The sequence below is a fragment of the Euprymna scolopes genome, chromosome 12, assembly GCF_053919585.1.
Source record: "Euprymna scolopes isolate OS-2025 chromosome 12, ASM5391958v1, whole genome shotgun sequence".
Lineage (NCBI taxonomy): Eukaryota > Metazoa > Mollusca > Cephalopoda > Sepiida > Sepiolidae > Euprymna > Euprymna scolopes.
Window position 1 is genome coordinate 13,203,901 of NC_136493.1, and position 11,148 is coordinate 13,215,048.

The 11,148-nt window shown below is 22.9% G+C and overlaps 1 protein-coding gene across 1 annotated transcript in view; it reads right to left on the reverse strand.

Moving 5' to 3' along the window:
• Window positions 1-10,428, reverse strand: part of LOC145291198 (uncharacterized) — a 72,985-nt gene extending 62,557 nt beyond the window's left edge. Inside the window, exon 1 of the mRNA XM_080136776.1 lies at window positions 10,334-10,428. Coding sequence (XP_079992902.1) covers window positions 10,334-10,359 — 26 coding nt within the window. The 5' untranslated portion in view covers window positions 10,360-10,428. The remainder of the gene's footprint in view (window positions 1-10,333) is intronic.
• Window positions 10,429-11,148: the final 720 nt, after the last annotated feature.

The following is an 11,148-nucleotide window of genomic DNA, read 5'->3' on the forward strand; positions in this document are numbered from 1 at the left end:
GTATATATGCTGATGACACTACACTCTATGGCAGACATGACAGGAAGACGAATGAACACATTTCTAAAGAAATGGCAGAAACACTAGAGGAAGACCTCCAATCTGTAGTGGAATGGGGACAAAAGTGGTTGGTCGCGTTCAATGCTGCCAAGACTAAACTAGTTTCATTCAATAATTACAAGAAACCCTCTCTACCACCCATAGCAATGGCCAACGACTCTTTATCTGAGAGTCCATCTTTCAAACTCCTTGGCCTAACGTTCACAGGAAACATGAGTTGGAACAATTACATTGAAGGCATTGCCAGGGCCGCTGCAAGAAAGGTAGGCTCTCTCTACCGTGCTAGAAAACTACTAACACCCGAAAGTATCCTGTACCTCTATAAGGCCACCATTCGCCCATGTATGGAGTATTGCTGCCACATCTGGGCTGGTGCATCTGCTACTAGTCTCTCGCTCCTTGACAAGGTTCAAAAGAGAGTCGCAAACCTGATAGGCCCTGAACTGGCATCTAAGCTTCAGCCTCTGTCCCATCGACGAAATGTTGCATCCCTCTGCCTTTTCTACAAGTATTTTAGTGGTGAATGCTCTGACGAACTGCAATCACTTGTGCCCCCACGACGCGAGCACCCTCGACAAACCCGACAGGCTACTAGATCCCACCCCCACACTGTAGAGGTCCCTAGATGTAAAAGATCTTTTTACTCCAATAGTTTCTTCCCCAGAACCGCAAGACTCTGGAATTCCATTCCAGGTCCTTGCTTCCCCAACAGTACTGACGTGCAGAAGTTCAAGTGTAACGTGAACCGACACCTTGCTGCCCAAATCCCTACATAGTACCCCAGTAGTTGTTGCCCCTGATAGTAGCCCCCTACACCAAAGTGGCAATTTGCCTTGTTTGGGGTGAAAATGTAATAAAAAAAAAAATAAAAAAAAAAAAAAAAATTTAAAATTTAATTAAAAATAGTAGAAAAAGTTTTACATTATTCTGTTTTCTATATGATAAAATTCAGGGTTTTAACTTTCTGGGGGGAAAAAAAGTTACCCAGAAATAATGGATTTTAATAAATGTAATTTCGTTTAAAAAAAAAAAACAACTTGATTTTTCGGCCATTTTTGGCGGTGTCTAGACTATAGCAATAGACATTCTTTTACTAAAAACACAATAGCAGCTGTTCTACTCAGTGAATTTTCGTAATTTTTGGATATATTACTATTTTCGACATGACAATTGAGTAAGTACTGTTTTTTTATTTTTTTGCTTAAAGCCATATATTTTTAAAAAATTATCTGTCGACTTTATCTTAACAAGCACCGACAACTCAATTCAAGCTTACAGAGATCAAAACCAGCATTGCAATGGTTACGATTTACTATTAAAATAGCTAAAAAATCGCCCCCCCCCAAAAAACAAAAAAACTGAAAATGATTTCATATATATATATATATATATATATTTCATATGGTATAATCACGTTGACGCACCCGCATGCACCGTTTCTCGTTAAATCCTCGAATTTAAGCAACGTTGAGCCTGGTCAGTATGTCGGAAGACATTGATTGACACCTCTCTGCAAAAAGTTAACGTCATCCTCTCCCCTGTTATACATGTGACAATGTTAAAAAATCGAGAAAAAAAATAAATAAATAAAATTAAAATGATTTCCTACAATGTGTGTGTGTGTGTGTGTACTTCATATGGTATAATCACGTTGACGCACCGTTTCTCGTTAGATCATCGAATTTAAGCACCGTTGAACCTGGTCAGTGTGTTGGAAGACATTGACACCTCCCTGCAGAAAGCTAAAGTTACCATCTCCCTTGTTATACATGGGACCGCTTGTGAATTTAATATTCCTGTGATACTTCCTTTGGAGGAAGCCCGGTAAATGTGCAGTTTAGCGGTGTAAATTATTTGAATTATTTAATTAAAAATTTTCAAAAACTATCTATTAAAATTTAAAATAAATTAAATTATTATAAAACATGATGTAATCCGGAAGAAAGAGAGAGCCTGTTTCCTCCGTTTGCCTATAGGTGGCGTTAATGTCTGTTACGGAAGCACAAAATGTATATAATGGCACCCTTGAAATAAAAATAAATGTTTTTGTTATATTTTAATTTTAAAAATGTTTTTTTGTTTGTTTGTTTGTTTTTTTTTGCAAACATATTTAAGTTTTTTTTTCTTTTCAAACATATTTAAGTTTTTTTTCTTCTCAAACATATTTAAGTTTTTTTTTCTTCTCAAACATATTTAAGTTTTTTTTTCTTCTCAAACATATTTAAGTTTTTTTTTCTTTTCAAACATATTTAAGTTTTTTTTTCTTTTCAAACATATTTACGTTTTTTTTTCTTTTCAAACATATTTAAGTTTTTTTTTCTTTTCAAACATATTTACGTTTTTTTTTCTTTTCAAACATATTTACGTTTTTTTTTTCTTTTCAAACATATTTAAGTTTTTTTTTCTTTTCAAACATATTTAAGTTTTTTTTTCTTTTCAAACATATTTACGTTTTTTTTTTCTTTTCAAACATATTTAAGTTTTTTTTTCTTTTCAAACATATTTAAGTTTTTTTTTTCTTTTCAAACATATTTAAGTTTTATTTTTCTTTTCAAACATATTTAAGTTTTTTTTTCTTTTCAAACATATTTACGTTTTTTTTTCTTTTCAAACATATTTAAGTTTTTTTTTCTTTTCAAACATATTTAAGTTTTATTTTTTCTTTTCAAACATATTTACGTTTTTTTTTTCTTTTCAAACATATTTAAGTTTTTTTTTCTTTTCAAACATATTTACGTTTTTTTTTCTTTTCAAACATATTTACGTTTTTTTTTTCTTTTCAAACATATTTAAGTTTTTTTTTCTTTTCAAACATATTTAAGTTTTTTTTTCTTTTCAAACATATTTACGTTTTTTTTTTCTTTTCAAACATATTTAAGTTTTTTTTTCTTTTCAAACATATTTAAGTTTTTTTTTTCTTTTCAAACATATTTAAGTTTTTTTTTCTTTTCAAACATATTTAAGTTTTTTTTTCTTTTCAAACATATTTACGTTTTTTTTTCTTTTCAAACATATTTAAGTTTTTTTTTTCTTTTCAAACATATTTACGTTTTTTTTTTCTTTTCAAACATATTTAAGTTTTTTTTTCTTTTCAAACATATTTACGTTTTTTTTTCTTTTCAAACATATTTAAGTTTTTTTTTCTTTTCAAACATATTTAAGTTTTATTTTTTCTTTTCAAACATATTTACGTTTTTTTTTTCTTTTCAAACATATTTACGTTTTTTTTTTCTTTTCAAACATATTTACGTTTTTTTTTCTTTTCAAACATATTTACGTTTTTTTTTCTTTTCAAACATATTTAAGTTTTTTTTTTCTTTTCAAACATATTTAAGTTTTTTTTTTCTTTTCAAACATATTTAAGTTTTTTTTTCTTTTCAAACATATTTAAGTTTTTTTTTCTTTTCAAACATATTTAAGTTTTTTTTTTCTTTTCAAACATATTTAAGTTTTTTTTTCTTTTCAAACATATTTAAGTTTTTTTTTCTTTTCAAACATATTTAAGTTTTATTTTCTTTTCAAACATATTTACGTTTTTTTTTTCTTTTCAAACATATTTAAGTTTTTTTTTCTTTTCAAACATATTTAAGTTTTTTTTTCTTTTCAAACATATTTAAGTTTTTTTTTCTTTTCAAACATATTTAAGTTTTTTTTTCTTTTCAAACATATTTACGTTTTTTTTTCTTTTCAAACATATTTACGTTTTTATTTTATTTTCAAACATATTTAAGTTTTTTTTTCTTTTCAAACATATTTAAGTTTTATTTTTCTTTTCAAACATATTTAAGTTTTATTTTCTTTTCAAACATATTTACGTTTTTTTTTTTCTTTTCAAACATATTTAAGTTTTTTTTTCTTTTCAAACATATTTAAGTTTTTTTTTCTTTTCAAACATATTTAAGTTTTTTTTTTCTTTTCAAACATATTTAAGTTTTTTTTTCTTTTCAAACATATTTACGTTTTTTTTTCTTTTCAAACATATTTACGTTTTTTTTTCTTTTCAAACATATTTAAGTTTTTTTTTCTTTTCAAACATATTTACGTTTTTTTTTCTTTTCAAACATATTTAAGTTTTTTTTTCTTTTCAAACATATTTACGTTTTTTTTTCTTTTCAAACATATTTAAGTTTTTTTTTCTTTTCAAACATATTTAAGTTTTTTTTTCTTTTCAAACATATTTAAGTTTTTTTTTCTTTTCAAACATATTTAAGTTTTTTTTTCTTTTCAAACATATTTAAGTTTTTTTTTCTTTTCAAACATATTTAAGTTTTTTTTTCTTTTCAAACATATTTACGTTTTTTTTTTTCTTTTCAAACATATTTAAGTTTTTTTTTCTTTTCAAACATATTTAAGTTTTTTTTTCTTTTCAAACATATTTAAGTTTTTTTTTCTTTTCAAACATATTTACGTTTTTTTTTCTTTTCAAACATATTTAAGTTTTTTTTTTCTTTTCAAACATATTTACGTTTTTTTTTCTTTTCAAACATATTTAAGTTTTTTTTTCTTTTCAAACATATTTAAGTTTTTTTTTTCTTTTCAAACATATTTACGTTTTTTTTTTCTTTTCAAACATATTTACGTTTTTTTTTCTTTTCAAACATATTTACGTTTTTTTTTTTCTTTTCAAACATATTTACGTTTTTTTTTTCTTTTCAAACATATTTACGTTTTTTTTTCTTTTCAAACATATTTAAGTTTTTTTTTCTTTTCAAACATATTTAAGTTTTTTTTTTCTTTTCAAACATATTTAAGTTTTTTTTCTTTTCAAACATATTTAAGTTTTTTTTTCTTTTCAAACATATTTAAGTTTTTTTTTCTTTTCAAACATATTTAAGTTTTTTTTTCTTTTCAAACATATTTAAGTTTTTTTTTTCTTTTCAAACATATTTAAGTTTTATTTTCTTTTCAAACATATTTACGTTTTTTTTTTCTTTTCAAACATATTTAAGTTTTTTTTTCTTTTCAAACATATTTAAGTTTTTTTTTCTTTTCAAACATATTTAAGTTTTTTTTTCTTTTCAAACATATTTACGTTTTTTTTTCTTTTCAAACATATTTACGTTTTTTTTTCTTTTCAAACATATTTACGTTTTTTTTTCTTTTCAAACATATTTAAGTTTTTTTTTCTTTTCAAACATATTTAAGTTTTTTTTTTCTTTTCAAACATATTTAAGTTTTATTTTTCTTTTCAAACATATTTAAGTTTTATTTTCTTTTCAAACATATTTAAGTTTTTTTTTCTTTTCAAACATATTTAAGTTTTTTTTTCTTTTCAAACATATTTAAGTTTTTTTTTCTTTTCAAACCTATTTAAGTTTTTTTTTCTTTTCAAACATATTTAAGTTTTTTTTTTCTTTTCAAACATATTTAAGTTTTTTTTTTCTTTTCAAACATATTTAAGTTTTTTTTTCTTTTCAAACATATTTAAGTTTTTTTTTCTTTTCAAACATATTTAAGTTTTTTTTTTCTTTTCAAACATATTTACGTTTTTTTTTTTCTTTTCAAACATATTTAAGTTTTTTTTTCTTTTCAAACATATTTAAGTTTTTTTTTCTTTTCAAACATATTTAAGTTTTTTTTTCTTTTCAAACATATTTAAGTTTTTTTTTCTTTTCAAACATATTTAAGTTTTTTTTTTCTTTTCAAACATATTTAAGTTTTTTTTTCTTTTCAAACATATTTAAGTTTTTTTTTTCTTTTCAAACATATTTAAGTTTTTTTTTCTTTTCAAACATATTTAAGTTTTTTTTTCTTTTCAAACATATTTAAGTTTTTTTTTTCTTTTCAAACATATTTAAGTTTTATTTTTCTTTTCAAACATATTTAAGTTTTTTTTTCTTTTCAAACATATTTACGTTTTTTTTTTCTTTTCAAACATATTTACGTTTTTTTTTCTTTTCAAACATATTTAAGTTTTTTTTTCTTTTCAAACATATTTAAGTTTTTTTTTCTTTTCAAACATATTTAAGTTTTTTTTTCTTTTCAAACATATTTAAGTTTTTTTTTCTTTTCAAACATATTTACGTTTTTTTTTTCTTTTCAAACATATTTACGTTTTTTTTTCTTTTCAAACATATTTAAGTTTTTTTTTCTTTTCAAACATATTTAAGTTTTTTTTTTCTTTTCAAACATATTTAAGTTTTATTTTTCTTTTCAAACATATTTAAGTTTTTTTTTTCTTTTCAAACATATTTAAGTTTTTTTTTCTTTTCAAACATATTTAAGTTTTTTTTTCTTTTCAAACATATTTAAGTTTTTTTTTCTTTTCAAACATATTTAAGTTTTTTTTTTCTTTTCAAACATATTTAAGTTTTATTTTTCTTTTCAAACATATTTAAGTTTTTTTTTCTTTTCAAACATATTTACGTTTTTTTTTTCTTTTCAAACATATTTACGTTTTTTTTTCTTTTCAAACATATTTAAGTTTTTTTTTCTTTTCAAACATATTTAAGTTTTTTTTTCTTTTCAAACATATTTAAGTTTTTTTTTCTTTTCAAACATATTTAAGTTTTTTTTTCTTTTCAAACATATTTACGTTTTTTTTTTCTTTTCAAACATATTTACGTTTTTTTTTCTTTTCAAACATATTTAAGTTTTTTTTTCTTTTCAAACATATTTAAGTTTTTTTTTTCTTTTCAAACATATTTAAGTTTTATTTTTCTTTTCAAACATATTTAAGTTTTATTTTCTTTTCAAACATATTTACGTTTTTTTTTTCTTTTCAAACATATTTAAGTTTTTTTTTCTTTTCAAACATATTTAAGTTTTTTTTTCTTTTCAAACATATTTAAGTTTTTTTTTCTTTTCAAACATATTTAAGTTTTTTTTTCTTTTCAAACATATTTAAGTTTTTTTTTCTTTTCAAACATATTTAAGTTTTTTTTTCTTTTCAAACATATTTAAGTTTTTTTTTCTTTTCAAACATATTTACGTTTTTTTTTTCTTTTCAAACATATTTACGTTTTTTTTTCTTTTCAAACATATTTAAGTTTTTTTTTCTTTTCAAACATATTTAAGTTTTTTTTTCTTTTCAAACATATTTAAGTTTTTTTTTCTTTTCAAACATATTTAAGTTTTTTTTTCTTTTCAAACATATTTACGTTTTTTTTTTCTTTTCAAACATATTTACGTTTTTTTTTCTTTTCAAACATATTTAAGTTTTTTTTTCTTTTCAAACATATTTAAGTTTTTTTTTTCTTTTCAAACATATTTAAGTTTTATTTTTCTTTTCAAACATATTTAAGTTTTATTTTCTTTTCAAACATATTTACGTTTTTTTTTTTCTTTTCAAACATATTTAAGTTTTTTTTTCTTTTCAAACATATTTAAGTTTTTTTTTCTTTTCAAACATATTTAAGTTTTTTTTTCTTTTCAAACATATTTAAGTTTTTTTTTCTTTTCAAACATATTTAAGTTTTTTTTTCTTTTCAAACATATTTAAGTTTTTTTTTCTTTTCAAACATATTTAAGTTTTTTTTTCTTTTCAAACATATTTAAGTTTTTTTTTCTTTTCAAACATATTTAAGTTTTTTTTTCTTTTCAAACATATTTAAGTTTTTTTTTCTTTTCAAACATATTTAAGTTTTTTTTTTCTTTTCAAACATATTTAAGTTTTATTTTTCTTTTCAAACATATTTAAGTTTTTTTTTCTTTTCAAACATATTTACGTTTTTTTTTTCTTTTCAAACATATTTACGTTTTTTTTTCTTTTCAAACATATTTAAGTTTTTTTTTCTTTTCAAACATATTTAAGTTTTTTTTTCTTTTCAAACATATTTAAGTTTTTTTTTCTTTTCAAACATATTTAAGTTTTTTTTTCTTTTCAAACATATTTACGTTTTTTTTTCTTTTCAAACATATTTACGTTTTTTTTTCTTTTCAAACATATTTAAGTTTTTTTTTCTTTTCAAACATATTTAAGTTTTTTTTTTCTTTTCAAACATATTTAAGTTTTATTCTTCTTTTCAAACATATTTAAGTTTTATTTTCTTTTCAAACATATTTACGTTTTTTTTTTTCTTTTCAAACATATTTAAGTTTTTTTTTCTTTTCAAACATATTTAAGTTTTTTTTTCTTTTCAAACATATTTAAGTTTTTTTTTCTTTTCAAACATATTTAAGTTTTTTTTTCTTTTCAAACATATTTAAGTTTTTTTTTCTTTTCAAACATATTTAAGTTTTTTTTTCTTTTCAAACATATTTAAGTTTTTTTTTTCTTTTCAAACATATTTAAGTTTTTTTTTCTTTTCAAACATATTTAAGTTTTTTTTTCTTTTCAAACATATTTAAGTTTTTTTTTTCTTTTCAAACATATTTAAGTTTTATTTTTCTTTTCAAACATATTTAAGTTTTATTTTCTTTTCAAACATATTTACGTTTTTTTTTTTCTTTTCAAACATATTTAAGTTTTTTTTTCTTTTCAAACATATTTAAGTTTTTTTTTCTTTTCAAACATATTTAAGTTTTTTTTTCTTTTCAAACATATTTAAGTTTTTTTTTCTTTTCAAACATATTTAAGTTTTTTTTCTTTTCAAACATATTTACGTTTTTTTTTTCTTTTCAAACATATTTACGTTTTTTTTTCTTTTCAAACATATTTAAGTTTTTTTTTCTTTTCAAACATATTTAAGTTTTTTTTTCTTTTCAAACATATTTAAGTTTTTTTTTTCTTTTCAAACATATTTAAGTTTTATTTTTCTTTTCAAACATATTTAAGTTTTATTTTCTTTTCAAACATATTTACGTTTTTTTTTTCTTTTCAAACATATTTAAGTTTTTTTTTCTTTTCAAACATATTTACGTTTTTTTTTTCTTTTCAAACATATTTAAGTTTTATTTTTCAATAGTGTCTGTAGTTTCTAAGAGAACATCCTTTAAGGAATACTCAAGAAAACACATGTCACTTAGAGGTAAAATGTTATCAACAATTGCATCCATTATGTGGTTTGGCAAGGGTTAATTGGCGGCAAAGATCGTAATAGATTGCGCATGTTTACAAAATAAAAAAAAAAATTAAAAAAACTATATTTGAAAAAAAAAAAATAACAAAAACAAAAAAATATGTTTGCAAAAAAAACAAAAAAAAAAACGTAAATGTGTTTGGAAAAACAAAAAAGAAACGTAAATGTTTCCAAAACAAACAATAACAAAAAAAATAAATATGAAAAACGAAACAAAAACCCGTAAATGTTTGAAAATAAACAAGCAACAAAACGTAAAAATGTTTGAAAAAATAAAATTTAAATATGTTTGCAAAAAAACAAAAAAAAAAAACGTAAATATGTTTGAAAAAACAAAAAACAAACTTAAATACGTTTGCAAAAAAAAAAAAACATGTTTAAAATAATAAAATTAAAATATAACAAAAACATTTATTTTATTTCAAGGGTGCCATTATATACATTTTGTGCTTCCGTAACTGGGTGGACAGACATTAACGCCACCTATAGGCAAACGGAGGAAACAGACTCTCTCTTTCTTCCGGATTACCACACTATTAGACCCAAAGGCTGAAATAAAACCAGAAGAAAAAAATTATGTTTATCATTTTTTCAGCATTTTTTATTAGACTAAATGGGCAATATTCGAGGCCGCCATATTGCTGTTAAAATATGGCCTTTTTTACATTCTTTCATAAAACGTTTTAAGAACGTAAAAAAGGGCAATGTGTCAAACTTTAGAAAGGCCAAATTTTAAAAGCAATATGGCAGCCTCGAATGCTGTCCATTTAGTCGAATAAAAGATGATGAAAAAATAATAAAAATGACATTTTCTCTAGGTAGGTCTAATGTGTTTTATCTAAAAATAAATAGTTTTTATACCTTTTGTCTGTCAAATAATTTACGCCGCTAAACTACACATTTACCGGAAGTCGGTTTAACCCGCCAAGGTGGAAGGAATACCGCTAACACACAATCAATTTATATGATTTTTGGAACATGACATCTTCATTCCGTGAAGATATTTCTGTATTTTTTTTTTTTTTTTAATTACGTTAAATGCTGGAGTTACACTGAATGTCATTTATGGCTTGAACTAAAGCTGCAAGTCAAGTATCACGGTTCATTAAAAGAAAATATCAATGTTCATAGGTTGTGTCAACCCAAACGTTTAAAATCAAAATGTAAACAAAGACAGAAATACTACACGCACGTGGTTGTTACGAAAACACAATATAGTCATAGTTTAAAAAATAAATAAAACACGTTTTAAAACGGAAATAATGATTATCGAATGACTGTGAAATATTAAAAGATAATATACTTGTACATACCATTGTAATAATTCGTCTTCGCTCATAGGAAAGTTTATTAATCACAAATAACTTAAAACTTTACACTGCGAACAGCCATATTGTTTACGAAACACGGCTGCAAAAACGGAGCTGAAAAGCTAGCAGTTTTAGTTTCGCATAATTAATGCTAGATTGAACTTTTTAAGGCTACATTTTGCGAATTTAGCCTTTTTTTAAAGTGCAGTTTGGCTTTTTTTTTCTTTTTTTTTTTTTTTACACAGTGATCACCACTTATCAAGGCCCGGAAGCCACTCAGGGATAAGGGTTATTGCAAGTACATTACGTTAGTGTGGAGATTTGATGAAGTGTTTACTTAAGGGGGCGGTTCATTAGGAATTTGTTAACGTTGGACTTGAAGACATCCAAGTTGTAGTCTGGTGGGAAGCAGGCATACGGAACAGAGTTCCACAGGCGTGCAGTTCTAAGAAAGAAGCTTTGTTCATGGAATCCGCGTGTTGATTTAGGCACAGATATAGAGTGGGGGAAATTTTTCACAGTGGATTCAGCTAGACGGGTGTTTTTCGTGAAAGATTGGCGAGGAGGGACCAGAGATTGGAGTTCAGACGAGCACCTGCCATGGAAATAACGATAAAAGGCTTTGATTACTGATCTTATGCATCTGAAAGTTTCATTATTCTGTTGCAGATATTGATGGTGTGAGATTATGAAAGCAACCTCTGTCATGGACGGGCGTCAGAAGCAGAGATGCGTCATTGAATTCCAAGCAAAAGTGCATTGAGAATGATGGTGTGCATAGATAATTTCTGGCGCACAAATTATTGCTCGTTTTAATC